The sequence below is a fragment of the Rhagoletis zephyria genome, unplaced genomic scaffold, assembly GCF_001687245.7.
Source record: "Rhagoletis zephyria isolate East Lansing unplaced genomic scaffold, Rhagoletis_zephyria_1.1 Rzeph_scaffold_01172, whole genome shotgun sequence".
Classification (NCBI taxonomy): Eukaryota; Metazoa; Arthropoda; class Insecta; order Diptera; family Tephritidae; genus Rhagoletis; species Rhagoletis zephyria.
In genome coordinates this window covers 23,363-41,753 of record NW_016158256.1, presented here as the reverse complement: position 1 = coordinate 41,753, position 18,391 = coordinate 23,363, and the positions used below count along the sequence as shown (strand labels likewise).

The window sequence follows — 18,391 nt, the reverse complement described above, 5'->3', positions numbered from 1 at the left end:
AATTCTTTACCAAGAAATACGTTTATGATAAAATTTTGGAAAATGGGCGTGGCACCGCCCACTTGTGATTACATATATGTATCTCGCTAACCGTTCTAGCAATTTGTACCAAACTCGGTATTTTTATTGTGCATGCCACATAAAATCAAAACGTTGAAAATTATTGAAATCGGACTAAAATTTCGGCCGCTTTTCATATAACAATAAATTTCAGAAATGCTTGAAATTTCAATATGTCGAAATTTAAGGACGCTAATTTACTTAAAATGTATACACCCCGGCTTATCATGTAGCGGTAGCTTTCGGCAAGGTGGAAAACATATCTTTAATACTTGCGCCGGGTATTTAATGTTCGGCTCCGCCCGAACTTAGACTTTCTTACTTGTTCCCAATGTATTTTGTTTGTGTAAAATTATTTTATTATCGGTGTACCGAATTATCGTGAAGAAAGCTAGATAATTTATCTGGTAGTTGGTAAACTGCAATCAGCTGTTCGATATTTATTCAGTTTTAAATCCGCCCGCTGCAGAAAGGCTTAACGCAAATGGGTAAGTAAATTTTCTGTTGCGATTAATTTTTTTAGGAAAAAAGCTACGAATCCGCTGTTGATAAGCATAGTTTACCAGACTAACAAAAGAAAACTGAAAAGGACGTTCACAGTTGATACAAGAAACAAATAAAAGCAAACAAATAAAGCAACCCAAGTCGAATTACGCTTGTTTACGCTTCAACAGCTGTTTATTCATTTGACAGCTGTTATATTCTGCTAGTAAAAATTTTACTAGTTTTTTGGGTTAAGAAACGCTTTTCAGCAAAAACTAGTGATAATGATGATGATATCGGTAAAGAAACAGAGCCGATGCCGATGCCGATTAATCGGTCGGACTCTATTAAAAGCACGGTTGTATAACAAAACTAGATAAATGCATGGTTGTATTTTGGATAACGTTTTCCTGTAACAAATTTTTTACATACATATGTACATATGTAATTCGGTGAAATATCGGTAAAATCGTCATTGGCTAAAAAAAACTTCAAAATGAGGACGAAATCGTCAATTCGGCAACGCTGGTTGTAACCAACAAAAATATCGATTTAGTTTTTTGGCAGCCATCGATAATGTTTTATCTTTCTCATCCCAGTCTTTGTCTATTTTGATTTAGCGCCAAAGTCATTGGAGGAACCGGTTTCCGTTATATCGAAAGGAGCTGCATAATAAACATTTTTGTTTCAGTGTCACAATTTATAACCTCATATATTAGTTAAAAATTGCAATAGATGAGTACTCAAGCCATGCCAGACATAAAAGCACCCGTTGCACTTACACATGCTTCTTCAGAGAAGTTGTCGCGGCATGAAATGCTGCGTTGGATCAACACAACCGTGCAGGGAGAATACAAGAAAATTGAGGAGCTGTGCTCAGGTACTATAAAAAACGTAGGCAGGATTTAACATACACATTTCCCTAACCATAAACTCCTTTTCAAGGTGTCGCTTACTGCCAAATTATGGAAATGATCTTCCCACAATCGGTAGGACTTAAAAAAATCAAGATTAACGCAAAACTGGAGCATGAATATTTGCATAATCTTAAACTCTTCCAAGTGGCCTTCACACGCATAAACTATGAAAAGTCGGTGCCTATTGAACGCTTGGTAAAAGGTCGCTTTCAAGATAATTTCGAGTTCCTGCAGTGGTTCAAAAAGTTTTATGATGTACACGCGACCGATAAAGAAAACGTTAAAGCTCCAATTCCTCAACAACAGCAAACACACGCTAACACTAAGCCAATGAAAAAAGCGCTAGGCAAAGGCTTTTCTGCAATGACTCTTCCAACTTCGAATTCCACACAGTTCAAGGCAGAAGAAAATGACACTCCAAAAACTTTGAAAACTTTACGAGAAACCCGTGACAAACTCACGAAAGAGGTTGGTACTGAAGCAAAAACAAAAATATGGCAATTTATTTTGTTGTATAATGTGAATTAAAATGTATATTTCTATTAGACCGCGATTGTATTAAGCGAAAGAGATTACTATTGCAAGAAACTTCTTGATGTTGAAAAAGTGTAAGCTAAACCAAATTATATGAAAACTGTTCAACTTATCGGTTAAGTTAATATATATTTTCTTCCTTTCAGTTTGAGAGAGTTTACGGATCACAGCGAGTTGTGTGAACGTGCGTTAGATATTTTATATGCTGTTGATGACGAGGACCCAGGCAATGGAAATAATGAACTAGGCCGGGAATCGGCAGATTTATAATTTGGATAAGGCAAATATGGAAGGTTGTCTTTGTATACTGTTATTTTTAATACGACTTGTACTTATTTTATTTAATTTTGTTTTTATGTATTGAAATGTTATACAGATTTTACAACTTTAATATGATTAATTGCTGTCAATATAATGAATTTAATTACTATTATCCGTATCACTAAAACTATTATAATCACAGACCAAAGCCAAACTTTTTGGGAGATCTACAAGCGTAGCTTCGCGTATAACGGAGTTCGTTTTATCTATAACTGGAGGTACCAAAACCTCGATACCGTTATGATTCTGCACATCAGAAATTTTGCTTTTAGTACTGTCACCTGCCGGTTCGCTAGGGGTGTCCATAACTGGACATGTTTCTTTTTTCTTTTTAATACCTAAATCGTCAAATTGTAAATGTGTATTCAGTATTTTTTGCCTCTTCAGTCCACCGAATGTCGTTTTTGTGGCACCTGGTAATGCTGGTTTCATTAGAATGTCTAAACGTTTTTCAGCTTCCCTTTCTTGTGCCGACCTGCTTTGCAGCATCATCAACTCAGCCATTTGCTTGTCCTGTCCACATTCAGGAAGAAGCGCTATATCGAGGCTATTCCTTGCAAGTATTTGATCGTCTAGCTCTTTTTGCGCTTTAAGTTCTTTTTTCTTTACCTGAAAGGAATATTTCAATAGAATTACCACTGATTTTTGGATAATTATAATAAAACTTACTCGAAATTCAGCTCTTAAGCGACAATTTGCTTCATAGTTGTCATCCCAAACAGTTTTATTACGATCCACCAAACGCTCCAACACAGGTTTGGCATCTTCTCCAGCTTTTACATCTTTCGCCTGATGTTCCAGCTTGTACATAGCATCATCGAACAATCGCCTTTGCGTCTCTTTCGTCTCGGGTACAACCTGTTCATTTTGATGTGGATCCCAGCGGTTTTCTTGTCGACGTGCACCCGATAGTATCAAATAATCCAAATTCCCAGGGTCCGTTTGTATTTCGAAGTGATTATCGCACAAGTGGCATTTCATACGAAACTTATATATTGGCGTGGAGTAGTACATGCCCACTTTGGTTTTTTCCGCATTATAACGCACCCCCATGCCAATGTGATTCTTGCACCCGTCGCACCAAATGTTATATGGCATTTCAAAACGGATTATGATGATGCCCAGATGGATTTTCCGGGCACGCTCCCGGAGCGCATGGGTGCCTTGGAATTTATTGAGACCTCCCTTCTTCGGGTCATAGTCCGGCGGATAGTACTTATTTTGTCCTTTGCGTTCACCCATTTTGGATTCGAATTAATTTCAGACGGTTTATTTATAATTTTTCTATATTTTGGGATTTGTTTACGAATAAAACGTACGAGCACTTTCAGTAAATTCGATAACAAAATAAATTTGTTCACAATAGACGCCTTGAACAGCTGATTATGGTAAAAATTTGGGACAGGGTTGTATTGCTTTATAAAGTGATAGGGCACGGCGGTTGTTCGTTTGGTTAGCAATTAAAAAAAAANTGACGGTTTATTTATAATTTTTCTATATTTTGGGATTTGTTTACGAATAACACGTACGAGCACTTTCAGTAAATTCGATAACAAAATAAATTTGTTCACAATAGACGCCTTGAACAGCTGATTACGGTAAAAATTTGGGACAGGGTTGTATTGCTTTATAAAGTGATAGGGCACGGCGGCTTTCGTTTGGTTAGCAATTAAAAAAAAGGATCATAACAAGGCGTATTTAACAAGGTGGTGTTGGCCGTATATAATTTAAAAATTACACTAACAAATTATACGCTGATGTCCATATTGTCATTGGTATGAGTTACAAGAAACACATCGTTTTGACGTAATTGCCTTCACGGCGAAAAACTCAGCTGTCGCCCCAACACCACCTTGTTTAATACACCTTGGATCATAAAACAGGATTTAGCAGAAAAGCAGCTGTTTTGGATTTTTCCCATGCACTTGGTCTTCAAACACTTAAACCCAAATTCAATAAATATAAATCTTTAAATATAAATCAAAAATTTGTATGAAAATGTTAATTTCTATTTCAAAAAGGGCAACCAAATATATTGACTTCGCGTGTTTTTGTTTATGTTTTGATTATTTTTCTTTGCATATATTGTTATATAGTTTTATAGTAAATTTCTAAATTATTATAGTTCCAAAAAAGTTACGTTTAATTTCTTATGAAAGTTGGTTTACGGTGTTTTTACAAACAAATTTAATGCGTTGCAATGGCACCCTGTGACAGTAAACTTGAAAAGTCGTGGCAACTGGCTGTGTCCAATTGGTATCTGTCAGCGGAGAATTATCGCGTGTTTCTGCGATTTTAGATATTAAAAATTTCATATTTGATAAAAAATAAAATATGAAGATCTACACCAATGAAGGAAATCCCTTTGGACTTAAGCTACAACTGTTGGCGAAGTTTGCCAAGCAGCCAGTCGAAGTGGTCAATGTCACGTTAAATGGTGAGTGAATATAATGTGCATCGAGAGACCTTGCTGCACAAGTGCCACTCAGGCGCTGGTTAGTCACTCGGTAACATTCCAATGAATATGAAAGTAGACCCACCTAATTTGCAGTCTGATGCAATAATCACTATTATTTCTAGATACTGAATGCAAAGATTTTTTGGTGTTACCCACACTAGTATTAGAAAACGGTGTGAAACTATTTTCCACTGATGCGGTGGCAAAGTATCTATTCCCGGATGAGGGTGCCCTTAGAGATGAGGTGAGTATACAAACGCTCCGAAAAATTATATTTAATTAATAGCTTTTGTATCTTTACAGTGGTTAGAATGGTCAACTGTGAAACTGGCTCCCGCTCTGGCACAGCACCTTGCTGTCGGACATCGCGCCAATCCAGATGCCTTACCTGTGTTAAATATGTTAGTAAGAAAATTAGACGACCGCTTGGCAGAATCTCCTTTCCTAGTAGGTGATAAAATAACTTCTGCGGATATAGCAGTGTGGTCATTGTTAGCACCAGATGGCACGTTGAAGGGTGCTCTAAACATAGAACATCTGAAGGCTTGGTATCGCAAAATCTCTGCACTGGCTGCGGTCCAAGATGTCTTAACTGAAACTCCACTAGCGAAACTTACTTTTACGTCGCTGCAAAACTCCAATCGCTATGGTGGTCTAAACCACGTTCCAGTGCATCTGCATACATCGTCTGAATCAGAAAAACTCTTGGCCGAAACAAGTGGCAACTTGGCAGATACAGTCACAGAGGAGGAATTAAATACTGCAAAGAGAAATTTCGTACAAGTCGCCGTTCCTCAGCGTATAGAGCCCCGCACAGTACTGCCTAAATCGGGCGAACGTAATGTTCTGATAACATCCGCTTTACCATATGTAAACAATGTACCACATTTGGGTAACATTATCGGCTGTGTATTGTCTGCGGATATATTTGCAAGGTTGGTGCTGAAAACATTTTTATAAAATTTTTTTTGCCTATGATTTTTATTGCAGATATTCGCGTGCTGCGGGCTACAACACGTTGTATATATGCGGTACGGACGAGTACGGCACGGCTACAGAAAACAAGGCACTTGCCGAGAACCTTACGCCCAAGCAAATCTGTGACAAATACTTTGACCTCCATAATTCTATATACCGCTGGTTCGGTATTGGATTTGATTTCTTCGGTCGCACATCATCGTTGCAGCAAACTGAGTAAGATTCTGGTAACCCTAAATAATATATGCTATATACTATAAAAGGTCATTATTATAGAATCGTCCAAGAGGCTTTCAATGACGTCTACAAAAATGGCTACATTTTCACAGAAAGTGTAGAACAGCTTCTTTGTGTGAAATGCGACCGTTTCTTAGCTGATCGGTATGTAATCTGAGAAAGCCTGCAGTAAAAAAATAAGTTTTCATATACATTTTTAAATCGTTTTCCCAGTTTCGTTGAGGGTACATGTCCCCATTCTGGCTGTGGTTATGAAGATGCCCGTGGCGATCAATGCGATAAATGTGGCAAACTAGTTAACGCTACCGAACTGATCCGTCCCCGTTGTAAAATTTGCAATACTGCACCTATACTACGCTCCTCTGACCAACTTTTCCTCGATTTGCCCAAAGTTGAACCTCAACTCCGTGCGTGGATGGAAGGTTCCGAAATGGGTTGGACGAATAATGCGCGTGTCATTGCGCGTTCCTGGCTGCGTGAGGGCCTCAGGCCACGTTGTATTACACGTGACTTGAAATGGGGCATACCAGTGCCGCTTGCCGGCTTTGAAAAGAAAGTATTTTATGTGTGGTTCGATGCACCATACGGCTATATCTCGATGACTAAGCATTACACAAGTGAATACAAGCAGTGGTGGATACCATCGAATGATGTCAAAGTGGAGCTCTTCCAATTCATGGCCAAAGATAATGTGCCATTCCACTCGGTTATATTCCCTTCATCACTGTTGGCAACCAACAAAGGCCATACTATGGTAACCAATATTATGGCGACGGAATACTTGAATTACGAAGATGGCAAATTTAGTAAAAGTCGTGGCATTGGCGTATTCGGTAATGATGCACAGGTGAGATTAAGAGACATTTGTAAATAATGGAATCAAACGGTTGAATTTTGGTTTCACTTTAAAGGAAACTGGCATACCTGCTGATATATGGCGTTTCTACCTTGCTTGTGCGCGTCCCGAAGGACAAGATTCTAGCTTTAGTTGGAATGACTTAGCGGCGCGTAATAATTCCGACTTGCTAAACAATCTGGGCAATTTTGTAAATCGTGCGTTAGTCTTTTGCGAAAAGAACTTTGATGGCGTCATACAAGCCATGACCCTAACCAAGGACGAACTCGTACTTTTGGCACTTATAAATCGTGAAGTCCGTGCCTATGTAAACTCACTTGAAAAGGCCAAATTACGTGATGGCATTCGACATTTGCTTTCAATTTCTCGCCAAGGCAATGGTTATATGCAAGCGCAACAGCCGTGGGTGTTACTGAAAGGTACCGATGAGCAGAAGGCGCGTGCTGCCACCATCATTGGTGTTTGCGCCAATATTGCTGCAATTTTAGCTAATCTGCTATTCCCTTACATGCCGGCGACAGCGCGCACGCTTCTTACGCAATTAAATGCCAAGCAAACTCAGCTGAATCCGAGGTAAGTCAGAACAATAAACCCAGGTAAAACAACGATTAATATGTGTTTTCCAGACAACCGTTTATCAATATTCTGCTGCCTACTGGTCATAAAATTGGCAAACCAGCACCATTATTCACTAAATTGGAGCAAAGCTTCATTGATGAGCTGAAACAGAAATTCGGCGGGGTTCAGGATCAAAACATTGACAAGAAAGCGACACTTGTGGCAAACACTTCGAAGCCAGACACTGCCAAAGCTTCTCTAATCACCAATGGCACACAAACGATTGCACAGCTTGAGGAGGCTGTACGTTTGCAAGGTGAGAAAGTGCGTCAGTTAAAAGCTTCAACGAAAGACAAAAGTGTCTGGCAACCAGAAGTTAATATTTTGCTTGACCTCAAAAAGCAACTTACTGTTGCTCAAGCTGCGCCTCCAGTCACGAAAGCGGCGGTAGTACCACAAGCTAGCGATGCTAAAGTTAAGGAACTAGAACAACGAATAACGCAACAAGTGAGAATAGAAAATACGAAAAAAATTAGATGTATTTAATAACTTAATGCAATATATAAAACTTCCTTCTATTAAGGGCGAAAAGGTGCGTCAACTGAAAGCTGCAGGCGATGCCAGCGTGTGGAAACCCGAAGTTGATGTGCTATTGCAGATGAAAAAGGAACTGGCTACACTAACCGGTGCACCACAACCCACTGTCCAGGGGAAAAATAAAAAGAAAAAGTAAATTATCTGTACACAGTAGCAATAATACAACTCGCATCTCCCTCGATTGGAATATTTGATCTAAATTTGCAAGCTTTTGTATTTGCAAAGCCCAGCAACTCATTTTTGTACAGCAACATGCAAAGCGTTAAGTCGGAATTTCGCTCCTTGTCGCATTAAATTTAAGTCTATCTCATTTTGCCCATATTAAGTCATATATTTGCGCATATTTGACTGTAATGTTATCTCAATTACGCTTTTAACTGAAGGCTATATAACTCGCATGGTTGCTTTTCTTTGATATTTTTAATTTTAATGCTAATTAATTTATTGAATTATGCTGGTTATGTAAGGTATTTAATTTAATTGAATATTGGTTAGACAGTGTACGCTACATACATACATATTAACAATAAAATATCAAAAATCGCTTCGAAGTATCGTTCATAATAAATGTGTTGTACCTCTTTACTTAAGAAACCATTATGTAATATTAAAACAATAACACAAAAATAAAAGATTTATTTCCAGAATCAAAATGATACGTGTAATGTAATAGGCGTATCTTTTTCTTTTTCCGGGTAATAAAAAACCTATTCTCTCATTGAAATCTGTAGGGCACTGAGGATCACTCCCACTCTGATCTCAATTAGCGTTATCCTTAGCGCGGTCAATTTTCCCTGTAATATCGCCTGGCGTAACGCGAGTTGCTGACAGACTCAGGTCCACTGCGTGCTAAACTATCTCAGTGCCATTTTCACAAATAGCTTTTAAAATCTATCTGACCTTCAAACTCAACTGTCATAAGTTTCGGCTTTGAGGTCTGACCAGAGACTTGATTCTGGTACCACGGGGAACATAATGGCCCCGAAGTGTGCTCGCGAGCGAGACGAGTAAGATGAGCACGAGCAAGATGGAGACGGTGTGTGTAAATTGAGCAACTCGCGCAATCACTCTTAGTCCGCGGAGTCTGCTCACGAGCAATATGAGTAAGACGAGCGAGATGACCAAGACGGCCAGGATGGATGGAAACAACCGTGTGTGCAAGTTGAGAATGTCGAGCGACTCAAGCCTGTTCTCGGGTACGGCCCTTCGGGGAGTATCGTGGTGGCTGTGGTTTAACACCCAAATGCGGGTAGAACCGGCCTTGGTTGGTTCGATTTGGAGTTTCATTCCAACCGGGTGTCGGAACCCAAAGAACGGCAAAGGCTTTATGTAGGCTTCCTACCTTACCAAAGTGGGTAGTGTGTCCAACACACACTGCCAATTCCCAGTAGATAATTTCAGGAGTTAAGAGGCCTTCCAATTTACATTCCTTTCTCCTTTCTATTTTGCATGGAGTGGCACAAATTGAAGGGCTTCTTCTTTCGCTACCAATGGAAGGTCTTCCAAAAGGTCTTTTATAGGACATACTTCAGAAGGCCTTTTGGAAGAGTTCTTTTAAAATTGCTTCTTTAATTTATAAAAATCATACATCTTTAGAGTATTTGCTTAAGGTTTATATCGAATATGTGTTATTGCAACTTAAAATGTTTATTGAAACTCCTTTGTAATGTATTCGCGTAAATTGTAAATGGATAAGTCCTTCTACAAGGCATGCAAGGAAGCACTTTTTTAGCCCTTCTTGGGTAGGTCTCTTAGAATGTGTTTAGAAGAAGAAGGCCTACCTAAATTATCTTCTGGGTTGGTACTGAAGTCCTTGCATTTCAGGGCGCTGATCAACGCATTAGAATTGATCCGTTGTGCCACGTTAAACAGCCACACAACTGTACTTCAAACAAATTTGTTTTTAAAGGGCAGATAAATTTTAAGAGCTACTTGAGTAAACGAATCTTAAGTTTTACACAGTCTCCTTCGTTACACACCATTTGGCATCTAGACTGACTATCCGTATCGCTTCGCCCACTCATATCCTCTTAAGGAATGAGTTGGATATTTATAGTATCTGGAATTAAAGCCAGTGAGAAGAACACCTGAAGACTTAGAACTTCGACCCTGGTGTGAGCAGTACTCCCACTACTAAATTAGGTTAGGTTGAAATGGCTACTAGTGACCCCACTAACACACCTAGGCCCTTATTGCGCCCACGCGGAACGTTAGAATCCTCCTAACCAAACCATTGTGTGGAATATGCGAAACACCAAAGTTTCTCAAATAAATTCTGAACCCATGAACTTACGTCTTTTATTGCAAAGTGCGGGATAATCGTATAGCAGGCGCCGCAAGGTTTCTGGCTCTTCTTCATCTCCTCAGTTTGCCTTCCGATGGCAACATGGCCTGTTAGCAGGTCCATAGCTGTGGCTAAGTCCCCTCGGCTTAAGATCAGGACACCCTTCAAACGCTCCTCGTTCCATTTTGTCCACATAAGTGTTGTATTGTTGCAAGTGGTTAGACTAGACCACCTTTCTACTGCACATCCCTTAGAAACTGCTTGCAGTTAGCGAGCAGCTTGCTTAAACCATACCAGGACTGCGAAAGGGAAACGGATGTTCAAGTTTTCGTTGCCTCCTATGTTCTTTGCCCCAGCATCCATACCAAGTGAAGGGCATACTGCTCGTTTAGAAGGTCATTTCAAACTTACTTCCTATAGGCCTTTATATAATATTAATTTCTTCGGTATCTGCTGTACGACTCAGAGAACTGTGTTTTGGGAAAGAAAGCACGATCGGGCATAGTATTTGGTGTCTACATTGCCTTCCAGGATAAAACAGGACACCGATTATCCACGACCTAAAATTGAATTTCACATGCCTTTCGGAGTCCTGCTATTCACAGCCAAATGGAACAGAGAATTCGATACAAGTATACACCAATTGCTCCAAAACGGAAAGCGGAGCTAGAGCAGGCGTTTTCTATGGTACTTGAGGGAAAGAAGATCAATCGTGTACGCTATTGTCGAAAGTTGCTGCCTATTGATGTTTATGTCACCATCAATGCGAGCAGGGCAACATTTTCGCGGACATTCGGGAGCCTTGACGTCCATTACAACAAAGTCAAAGTTAGTTAAGAATTCGTTGAATAGAGTTACATATAAGTCATAGTATGGCAGGCTGAGGCTGCTGATGAGTTAGTTAGGAGGGTCCACTCTGAGTTAAATCGAGGATCGGATCTCACCCCCAGTTAGAATAATATTACACTATGGTATGTGCTTTCTTTCTGTACCTCAAGTGGATTTTTAATATAATGATCGATGGGTAGACCACACAAAAACCTCACAAAAAGGTGAAGGGGCAGAAAGGACGAATGTATGGTAGGTTTCTGAACATTGCGATTAATGGACGAACACCTTTTGCTAGGAACTGACATTGATTGTTGTTATTTGACAACAATGGCCCCACCAAAAGCCTCCACACTCCTATTCTATATCACTGAATCCATCGTAGTCCGATTTTTCGTGAAATCTACGAAAATGCTATCACTGAATCAGAATAGCTACTGCCGTAACATATATAGCCGTCCTGAAATGGCCCAATAATTCAGGTTTAAGTTTGAAATACCCGAAGTCTGGATTGTCGGCGTGGTCTACGAGCACTTGCCACGGCCACTTCAAGGCACTGCCCGCTGACCAAGCAATGGAAGTCGGTAAACAGCTGGTAGCAGGAGAAACCGTACTGCTGTCCAATCTTTTCGACACGGAAATTGAAACTTTCTACCGATATACCTTTGAAAGACCGTCAAATTTAGTGAGCAACTATTCTAAATTAATCCCAAGAGTAAGTGTCATCTTTGCATCTTCTTCGTGTTCCGCATTCGTCTGTCTGTAGGTTTTCACTCCTTGCTTGGGGCGTAGATGCTGTGGTAGGCTGGTGGCGCGTACTGAAGTTTCAACTTCAGCCCCCCTGTGGTTCAGGCGCAACACATTGTATCCCACGTGATGAACCTCGTTCATGCACGAAGCCATCATGTCACCATCAAACGTTCAACTCTTTGTTTTATGGGACAGACACCTTCATAACACTGAGTAATCACATGAAAATCATTACAGCCGGCGAATAACATCGATTCGTTCATTGAGTTGAGTTGAAAGGTATTTTAAGTTTAGATTAAATTTATTACATTCGTTAGAAATAAGTATGTACATACATACAATACATTTTTACAACTAAATAATTATTTATATTTATTTTATTTAATAATTATAATTAATTATAAATATTTATAACAAGTTTACTGATACAAAATTTTAAAAACAATTCGGAAAGTTTCTTAAGAGGTCTAATAATATTATAAATTATGTATTCTAGAATTTTTTTTCATTTTACTTTAAATATATACTCTACCTATGTACATATGTACGAACATAAGTACATATGTATGTGTATTAAATTTTATGATTAGTACAACTGCAATAAATACACATAGTTAATTTAAAAGCTTAATAAATAATACATTACAGTATTCATTCGATTTTATTTCCTTGCTTTAACATAATTTTTTGTAGTTAATTATTTACTCCTTATTTACAACTATTCACTTAACGACTAGCGCTCTTATTGCAAATTACAAAATTGTATCAAAACTTCATTTGTTTCAGAAGTTTTTGTTAATACGCATGTACTTATGTAGTAAATACATACATACATAAGGGCGCTGTTCACACTGAGGTAATCACACCAGGACAAATTTTATTTTCGTGAACTTACGAACTTATTTAGTCTGCAACGAATAGTACTACCCTCCGCAGAGGCCATCTTGTCTAGGAGTCGATATTTAAGGCAGAAATTCCTCAAGCGTGAACAGACTGAATAAATACTACATCCAAAAAGGTATATATATATATATAACTCTCCGTCCATTACTTATTACTATTTCATATAGTAGCTACTTGGCGCTCTTCCTGACGTGTAAGTACTCATTGGTATGCCTTGTGGTCCTGGTACATGATTATTGCCGATGTGCGAATGTGAGTGCGTATGTGAGTGTGACGATGACTGATTCTGTGAACCATACAAATGATCCACGCTGGTATTGCCAATGCCATTACCTGATGGCTCATAGTCTACATCATAGTAGATGCCCGATTGATTCTGTCGGAAATGAATTATAGATTTTGAATATTAAGAATTATAAATTTGTGTAAAGCGGAACTGAACTAAACTAGAAAAAGGTTATGTGTGGATCCCACGCTCGACTGAAGTGAAACTTCTTATTCCTATTACCTGTATAGCTCCCCATATTATATATGTATTTTTCAGCATAGCAATGATTTTCTTATTCTCAATCTCAGTAACAATCCTAATATAGATCTTAACCTTAATCTTAATCCTCCTTAATTTTAATTTTAATTTTAATTTTAATTTCAATCTTCAACTTCATCTTCATCTTNGTTTTTCAGCATAGCAATGAAATATTTTCTTATTCTCAATCTCAGTAACAATCCTAATATAGACCTTAACTTTAATCTTAATCCTCCTTAATTTTAATTTTAATTTTAATTTCAATCTTCAACTTCATCTTCATCTTCATCTTCATCGTCATCTTCATCGTCATCTTCATCTTCATCTTCATCTTCATCTTCATCTTCATCTTCATCTTCATCACGATCGATTTTTCTTTGTCGCAATTACACCCAACCGAGCGCAAAGACATCTCACTTCAGATACCTCAAACACTTTAAAAAATCAAAAACTTTCAAAATTTTTAAGATGAAGATTGTCGATTTTTGGATTTTTATAACCTTTACGCATTTAACGGTATCCCAATAACATTTTCTCGCAATTGTGATAAACAAATTATTTATTGAAATATGAATTACATTTCATGTAATCTACCTCGTGTCTTTTAAACTTACCGCTATGCTGCCATTGCTTCTACTCTTTGGTCGTGGTACTTGAAAATTTCGCCCGAGCAGATCGGTTCGATCCTCCTCTTCACTTGAGCTAGAGTTCTCCAGCGTTCGCATTCCATTTGAGCGCGAACTCAACCCCAGCCTTCTGGAAAAGAACATAATGGTTATAAGCGTATTGGCATTGGAATAGAAGAGGAACAACTTTTTATTTGTATTTGAGGAATTGTCTGAGGGGTATACGCACTCATACCGTGGCAGAGGAACCGGTGGTGCCATGCTGCCCGACTGATGCATCTGCATGGTGCTCTGCATGGACATGCCGCCCATTGCGCCTATGCCCATTGCCTGTAGATTTGGATAAGCGAACATTGCTGAAGATGGACGTGTGGGTCCGACTGGTTCGGCCTGTTAGAAAATGTTTGACTTAAAATGCGTTGAAGACGTGTATATAAAGTGTGCTATTACAGAGTTACTTTTACCCTCGTTTTTGACTCTGTAACGTCTCTTCGTTATACTCACAATCGGACTTACCCCGTAATGGTTTGTTTGTGCCATTACATCTGCGATTTGCGCCCAGCGCATGCGATCTTCCAATGTCACTTGGTAGCCCGGTTGCCCTGGTAGGCCTGCTGATTTCATCGGCGCCGTATTCATATATCCAAAGACTGGTGAACCTATAGCGTTTTTTTGTTCACGCTGCCAACGACGCGACCACATTATTAGACAGACCAATGTTAGTACGATGATAACAACAGCTGCTAAGGAGGCACCAATTGCCACACCCAGCACTTCGCCATCGATCTCGCATTGACCACCATAGTGGCTGGAATCACAAGCGCAAACTTGATTGCCTTCTTCGTTGTAACTGCAAGTGCCGCGATTGTTACAGTACGAGTCCGGACACGATTGACAGTCGCGACCGGCGCGCTGTGGTTGATCGGCCCACGGATCACGGAGTCCCGTCTCACAGACGCAGCGGAAAGTACCCCACGAATTGGAGCAGATGGCGCTAGCGTGGCAATCATTTAACTCGCGTGATTGACATTCGTCCAGATCGTGCAAAGCAGTGATGGCGCCTTCCGGTGACGCAACATAAAGTACAGAGTTGCCGATGTTATTGTTGCGTCGGTGGAGTACGCCGAGCAAGTGTTTTTGTACATCAGCGCGCAAGTTGGGCCGAAGTGTTTCAACACTTTCGTCAAGCTGAAAAAGATGGAGTAAAGTATTAGTTGCTGAATGCCAATGAAAGCTCATCACTATTTATTTGGGTACTTTGATCGTCATGTTGACAAACACGCCACTGCCACCCAGATTTGGATCACCGCGGTAAATATTGTTCACGCGCGCATCCAAGAACTCATCCGAATAGGGGGTCATCGACATGGCGGAGTCGATCTATATAAATGGAGAATAGCATAAATTTCCTATGAGTATTTTAAACATTTTACTCACCGCGCGTATTGACTCATAGCTCAGCTGTCCATAAGGTTCGCTATGTTTATCCAACAACTTATTGTCCCACACAATGCGATGCTCATAAATACGATCCACACGCATGCCCAGGTAGAAAGAGATGACTTTTCGGCAAGGTTCCCGATGTTTGCGACGTGAGTAGCCTAAAAAACAATGCTTCCATGAATGAAGGTGACCAAAACTCTTACCCAAAAACAACTTACCCGGTCGACAGTGGCAACTCGAGACACCATTCTCTGTCTTGCAGCGCTCGTGTTGCGCTTGGTCACATGTCGAGTCGTCGCCCACAATGCAAGTGTCTATTCGCACCGGCGGCTGTGTCGGACGTGTGCGATAGTGTGGTCTCGTTGGTCCAGCATTGGTTGTGGGGGATTGTGTTTTCACACTATTTGACTTCGTCGTTTCTAAATCTACAACTTCCGTCTCAGGTATGCCGTATCCAGGCCCCAGGCTGGGTCGATTGTTCTGTGTGACTGCGCTACTACCACCATTTCCACTGCTACCAATGCCGCTGCCACCACCAGTTCCGCCGCTTGTTGTCCCGCCGATACCGGGTAATTGTGGTATGGCCGTTGCTGGCGTGGTGGCTACTCCAACGGGCGCATCTGTTGGATCACCAAAGAGATTGATGTAAGTACGCTTACCATCGATTGAAACAAAACCATCATCACCTGCTGCAGACACTATTATGTCGGCTTGATGACCACCACTGCTGCCATAGGAGCCGTAGGGTTTGATGTTGATTGTTTGCTGTGAACCACCTACCGACCCAGGTCCTTGAATCGCCGACAGCGTAACATCGAATATTTCGCCATAACCAGGCGGCAAATGTCGGGTAGGTTGAATCTGAACTGATGGTTGGTGTTGCGAATCTATGGGACGGGATTGTTGGGGTCGATGGGGTCGGGGACGTCCACCTGGTTTGAATTCAGGGTCATCAAGTACAATGCCTGGACGCGGTTGGTAGTCACTTGGTGGTTGTGGTAATGGTGTTGGGGTGGTGTTAGCAGAGTTTGCCACTGGTGTGGTGACAGAATTGGAATTGGTTGTGGTAGTGAAAATTCTGGTGGTGGTGGTGGTGGTAGTGGAATGTGGTGTGGGGGTGGTGTCTGATGGAGCGGGTGCAATAGTAGCCAGCAGTTCAGTGGTACGTGTTGGGCTCAGCACATTCGAATTTGTGATGGTGTCTGGCAGCGCTGTCGTTACGATTGAACTCTGCGTAGTTATTAGAGTAGGCAAACTTGTATCAGCATTTTTAGAGCTGCTTTCCAGTGCGGGTGTCTTGCTTGGCGTCATGAAAATTACCTCTTCTGTGGATGGATCGAGATCCACACCACTGCTATTCTCCATTGGCATTGGCACATACGAGGAAGACATTTGCATTTCTGTGCGGATAACAGAGCTAGTTTCAATTATTGTTGAAGAATCGTCTTGAGCGTGTTTCTTTTTATCAGTGGACTTGTTCTTTGTGGGTTTTTTCTTGGTGGCGGAGTCCTCTTTCTTCACAGGTGGCGGAGATGCTTGGGCAGGTGCAGATACTTCCTCTTCTATTTCGCCAGTATCCGCTGTCAAAGGAACAGTGTCCGCTGTTTCGTTAGAGTCTTGGTCGGATACCTCAATATATTGTGAATTTGTGTCTTCATTTGAAAACTCAGAATCATAGGTTGTATCAGTTGGTTTAGCTGTGTCCCCATTTGCATCATTGTAGTCCGGTGGCACAGAAATTTCAGTCTCGCCGGAATGCTGATTTGCCGGCGGCGTCTCTGGTGTTGCTTTAGCCGGCGCAGGAGACTCTTCTGGAGCAGGTGGCGCCAATTGTGAAGTTGGCAATGGTTTATACTGTGGAATCGGGCGCCTACCACCGATAGCTGTAGTAATCGGAGGCCGCGGTTTTTGTCGATGCCACGGTGGTCGTTGACTAATAAAACCTGGACGCAATGGAACAATTTGTTCCGGTATTGGCACACCTGTAATGAACGGCCGCTCGGGGCGATCAAATGGACCCGTGTACGGTGGCGGGCGTATGGATGAGCCCAGCGGTTTCTTTTGCGTATCATACTCGATCGGCAAAGTTTGTACATCAGAGATGCGTGGTGGTCCGCGATTATTGATGCGACTGGCAGACGGACGGCGAAGTCCCTGTGTATTTGCATGGACATTTACATTGCCATTCAAAAGCTTCACAATGCCTGTTATAATGTCTTGTATGTCAGGGTTGGAGTTTTGACGCGGATTATGTGGCGAGGCCGTGGCAGTGGCCGCCGTCGAGGTAGCAATACTGCGCGTCGGATTGATCGGGGACCCCGACATAAGCGGTCGCAGGTCCCCTTTCGCTAAAAAAGACTCCGATGCTACAGCTGTTTCTGGCATGGATGTGGCCGCAATGCCACTAAAAGATGGCTTAAATGTTTTGCCTGCGCGTGCGCGTTGTGTGCGTTCAGGTGCCTCAGAGGCGGCATCATTGAGGGTGCCTGTGGGTTTAATATTATACTGAAAGTAGCGACCAGCGCCTGCTTCTTTATCTGCATCGCTAGGAAAGTGCACATCATTCGGACCTGATTTTGGATAATTGTCATTCAATATGGGTAGTGCAGATCGTTCCATACGTAAATGCTGGCGTGTTTCGTTATCTTCTTGACCCGGGCTATCATCAGTCGGCAGTATACTATCAGCTGTGGATGTATCTGCAAGTGTGCTCTCGAGTACTAAGTTCGATGTGATGGGCAAGATAGACACAGCGGCAGACATTAACGGACTGATAGATTTCGGTGATATCTGTGATATGGAGGGATGCGCATACTCGTCCTGCAGGCACTCTGGAAGTGAATAAAAGAAAAAAAAATGGCCTTGGTTAGAATATAATAGTGAAAGATAGCAGTAATTCGAAATGATGAAGAATATGCATGGGTATGTAGGTAAGAAGTCTCTACTTAAATATGGATTATTACAAAACGTTGGTACAAGTGTGCATAATGAAAGTAATAAACAAACTTTTAACTACTTTCATATAAACACAA

The 18,391-nt window shown here is 40.9% G+C and overlaps 4 protein-coding genes across 13 annotated transcripts; 2 read left to right on the top strand and 2 right to left on the bottom strand.

Annotated features, from left to right (window-relative positions):
- The first annotated feature begins 1,127 nt into the window (after positions 1-1,127).
- LOC108363045 (microtubule-associated protein RP/EB family member 1) lies at positions 1,128-2,433 on the top strand. The gene is made up of 4 exons (XM_017616260.1): positions 1,128-1,423; positions 1,489-1,928; positions 2,007-2,068; positions 2,141-2,433. Exons 1-4 carry the CDS (start codon positions 1,279-1,281, stop codon positions 2,262-2,264), a joined length of 771 nt encoding a protein of 256 aa, XP_017471749.1. The 5' UTR covers positions 1,128-1,278; the 3' UTR covers positions 2,265-2,433.
- LOC108363044 (coiled-coil domain-containing protein 130 homolog) lies at positions 2,294-3,657 on the bottom strand. The gene is made up of 2 exons (XM_017616259.1): positions 2,985-3,657; positions 2,294-2,924 (listed from the first exon to the last, which is right to left on the bottom strand). The coding sequence occupies exons 1-2, from the start codon at positions 3,555-3,557 to the stop codon at positions 2,415-2,417; spliced, it is 1,083 nt and encodes a 360-aa protein (XP_017471748.1). The 5' UTR covers positions 3,558-3,657; the 3' UTR covers positions 2,294-2,414.
- Positions 3,658-4,649: 992 nt separating this feature from the next.
- MetRS (methionyl-tRNA synthetase 1) lies at positions 4,650-8,470 on the top strand. Its single transcript, XM_017616244.1, has 9 exons — positions 4,650-4,752; positions 4,896-5,017; positions 5,077-5,708; positions 5,764-5,967; positions 6,028-6,132; positions 6,202-6,835; positions 6,900-7,417; positions 7,471-7,909; positions 7,986-8,470. Exons 1-9 carry the CDS (start codon positions 4,650-4,652, stop codon positions 8,133-8,135), a joined length of 2,907 nt encoding a protein of 968 aa, XP_017471733.1. The 3' UTR covers positions 8,136-8,470.
- A 3,910-nt stretch (positions 8,471-12,380) lies between these two features.
- pwn (calcium-binding EGF-like domain-containing protein pawn) lies at positions 12,381-18,185 on the bottom strand. Of its 10 annotated transcripts, none has more exons than XM_017616241.1 (8): positions 16,046-18,185; positions 15,578-15,979; positions 15,354-15,517; positions 15,174-15,296; positions 14,421-15,104; positions 14,104-14,306; positions 13,905-14,046; positions 12,381-13,140 (listed from the first exon to the last, which is right to left on the bottom strand). In XM_017616241.1, the coding sequence occupies exons 1-8, from the start codon at positions 18,120-18,122 to the stop codon at positions 12,919-12,921; spliced, it is 4,017 nt and encodes a 1,338-aa protein (XP_017471730.1). In that variant the 5' UTR covers positions 18,123-18,185; the 3' UTR covers positions 12,381-12,918. The 10 variants fall into 10 exon arrangements, with proteins under 10 accessions (XP_017471730.1, XP_017471731.1, XP_017471722.1 ...); XM_017616242.1 differs by having other exon boundaries at positions 14,152-14,306; XM_017616233.1 differs by having other exon boundaries at positions 13,905-14,043; positions 15,578-18,185.
- Positions 18,186-18,391: the final 206 nt, after the last annotated feature.

Bases quoted from the DNA above. Each gene is read 5' to 3' on its own strand.
- LOC108363045 (XM_017616260.1), top strand. From the start codon at position 1,279: ATGAGTACTCAAGCCATGCCAGACATAAAAGCACCCGTTGCACTTACA. The intron at 1,424-1,488 runs GTACTATAAAAA...CTCCTTTTCAAG, and splicing joins AATTGAGGAGCTGTGCTCAG to GTGTCGCTTACTGCCAAATT. The intron at 1,929-2,006 runs GTTGGTACTGAA...TATTTCTATTAG, and splicing joins GTGACAAACTCACGAAAGAG to ACCGCGATTGTATTAAGCGA.
- LOC108363044 (XM_017616259.1), bottom strand. From the start codon at position 3,557: ATGGGTGAACGCAAAGGACAAAATAAGTACTATCCGCCGGACTATGAC. The intron at 2,925-2,984 runs GTAAGTTTTATT...TATTCCTTTCAG, and splicing joins GCTTAAGAGCTGAATTTCGA to GTAAAGAAAAAAGAACTTAA.
- MetRS (XM_017616244.1), top strand. From the start codon at position 4,650: ATGAAGATCTACACCAATGAAGGAAATCCCTTTGGACTTAAGCTACAA. The intron at 4,753-4,895 runs GTGAGTGAATAT...TATTATTTCTAG, and splicing joins GGTCAATGTCACGTTAAATG to ATACTGAATGCAAAGATTTT. The intron at 5,018-5,076 runs GTGAGTATACAA...GTATCTTTACAG, and splicing joins AGGGTGCCCTTAGAGATGAG to TGGTTAGAATGGTCAACTGT.
- pwn (XM_017616233.1), bottom strand. From the start codon at position 18,122: ATGTCTGCCGCTGTGTCTATCTTGCCCATCACATCGAACTTAGTACTC. The intron at 15,518-15,577 runs GTAAGTTGTTTT...ATTGTTTTTTAG, and splicing joins GAGTTGCCACTGTCGACCGG to GCTACTCACGTCGCAAACAT. The intron at 14,044-14,103 runs GTTGTTCCTCTT...CTTTTCCAGAAG, and splicing joins TCCTCAAATACAAATAAAAA to GCTGGGGTTGAGTTCGCGCT.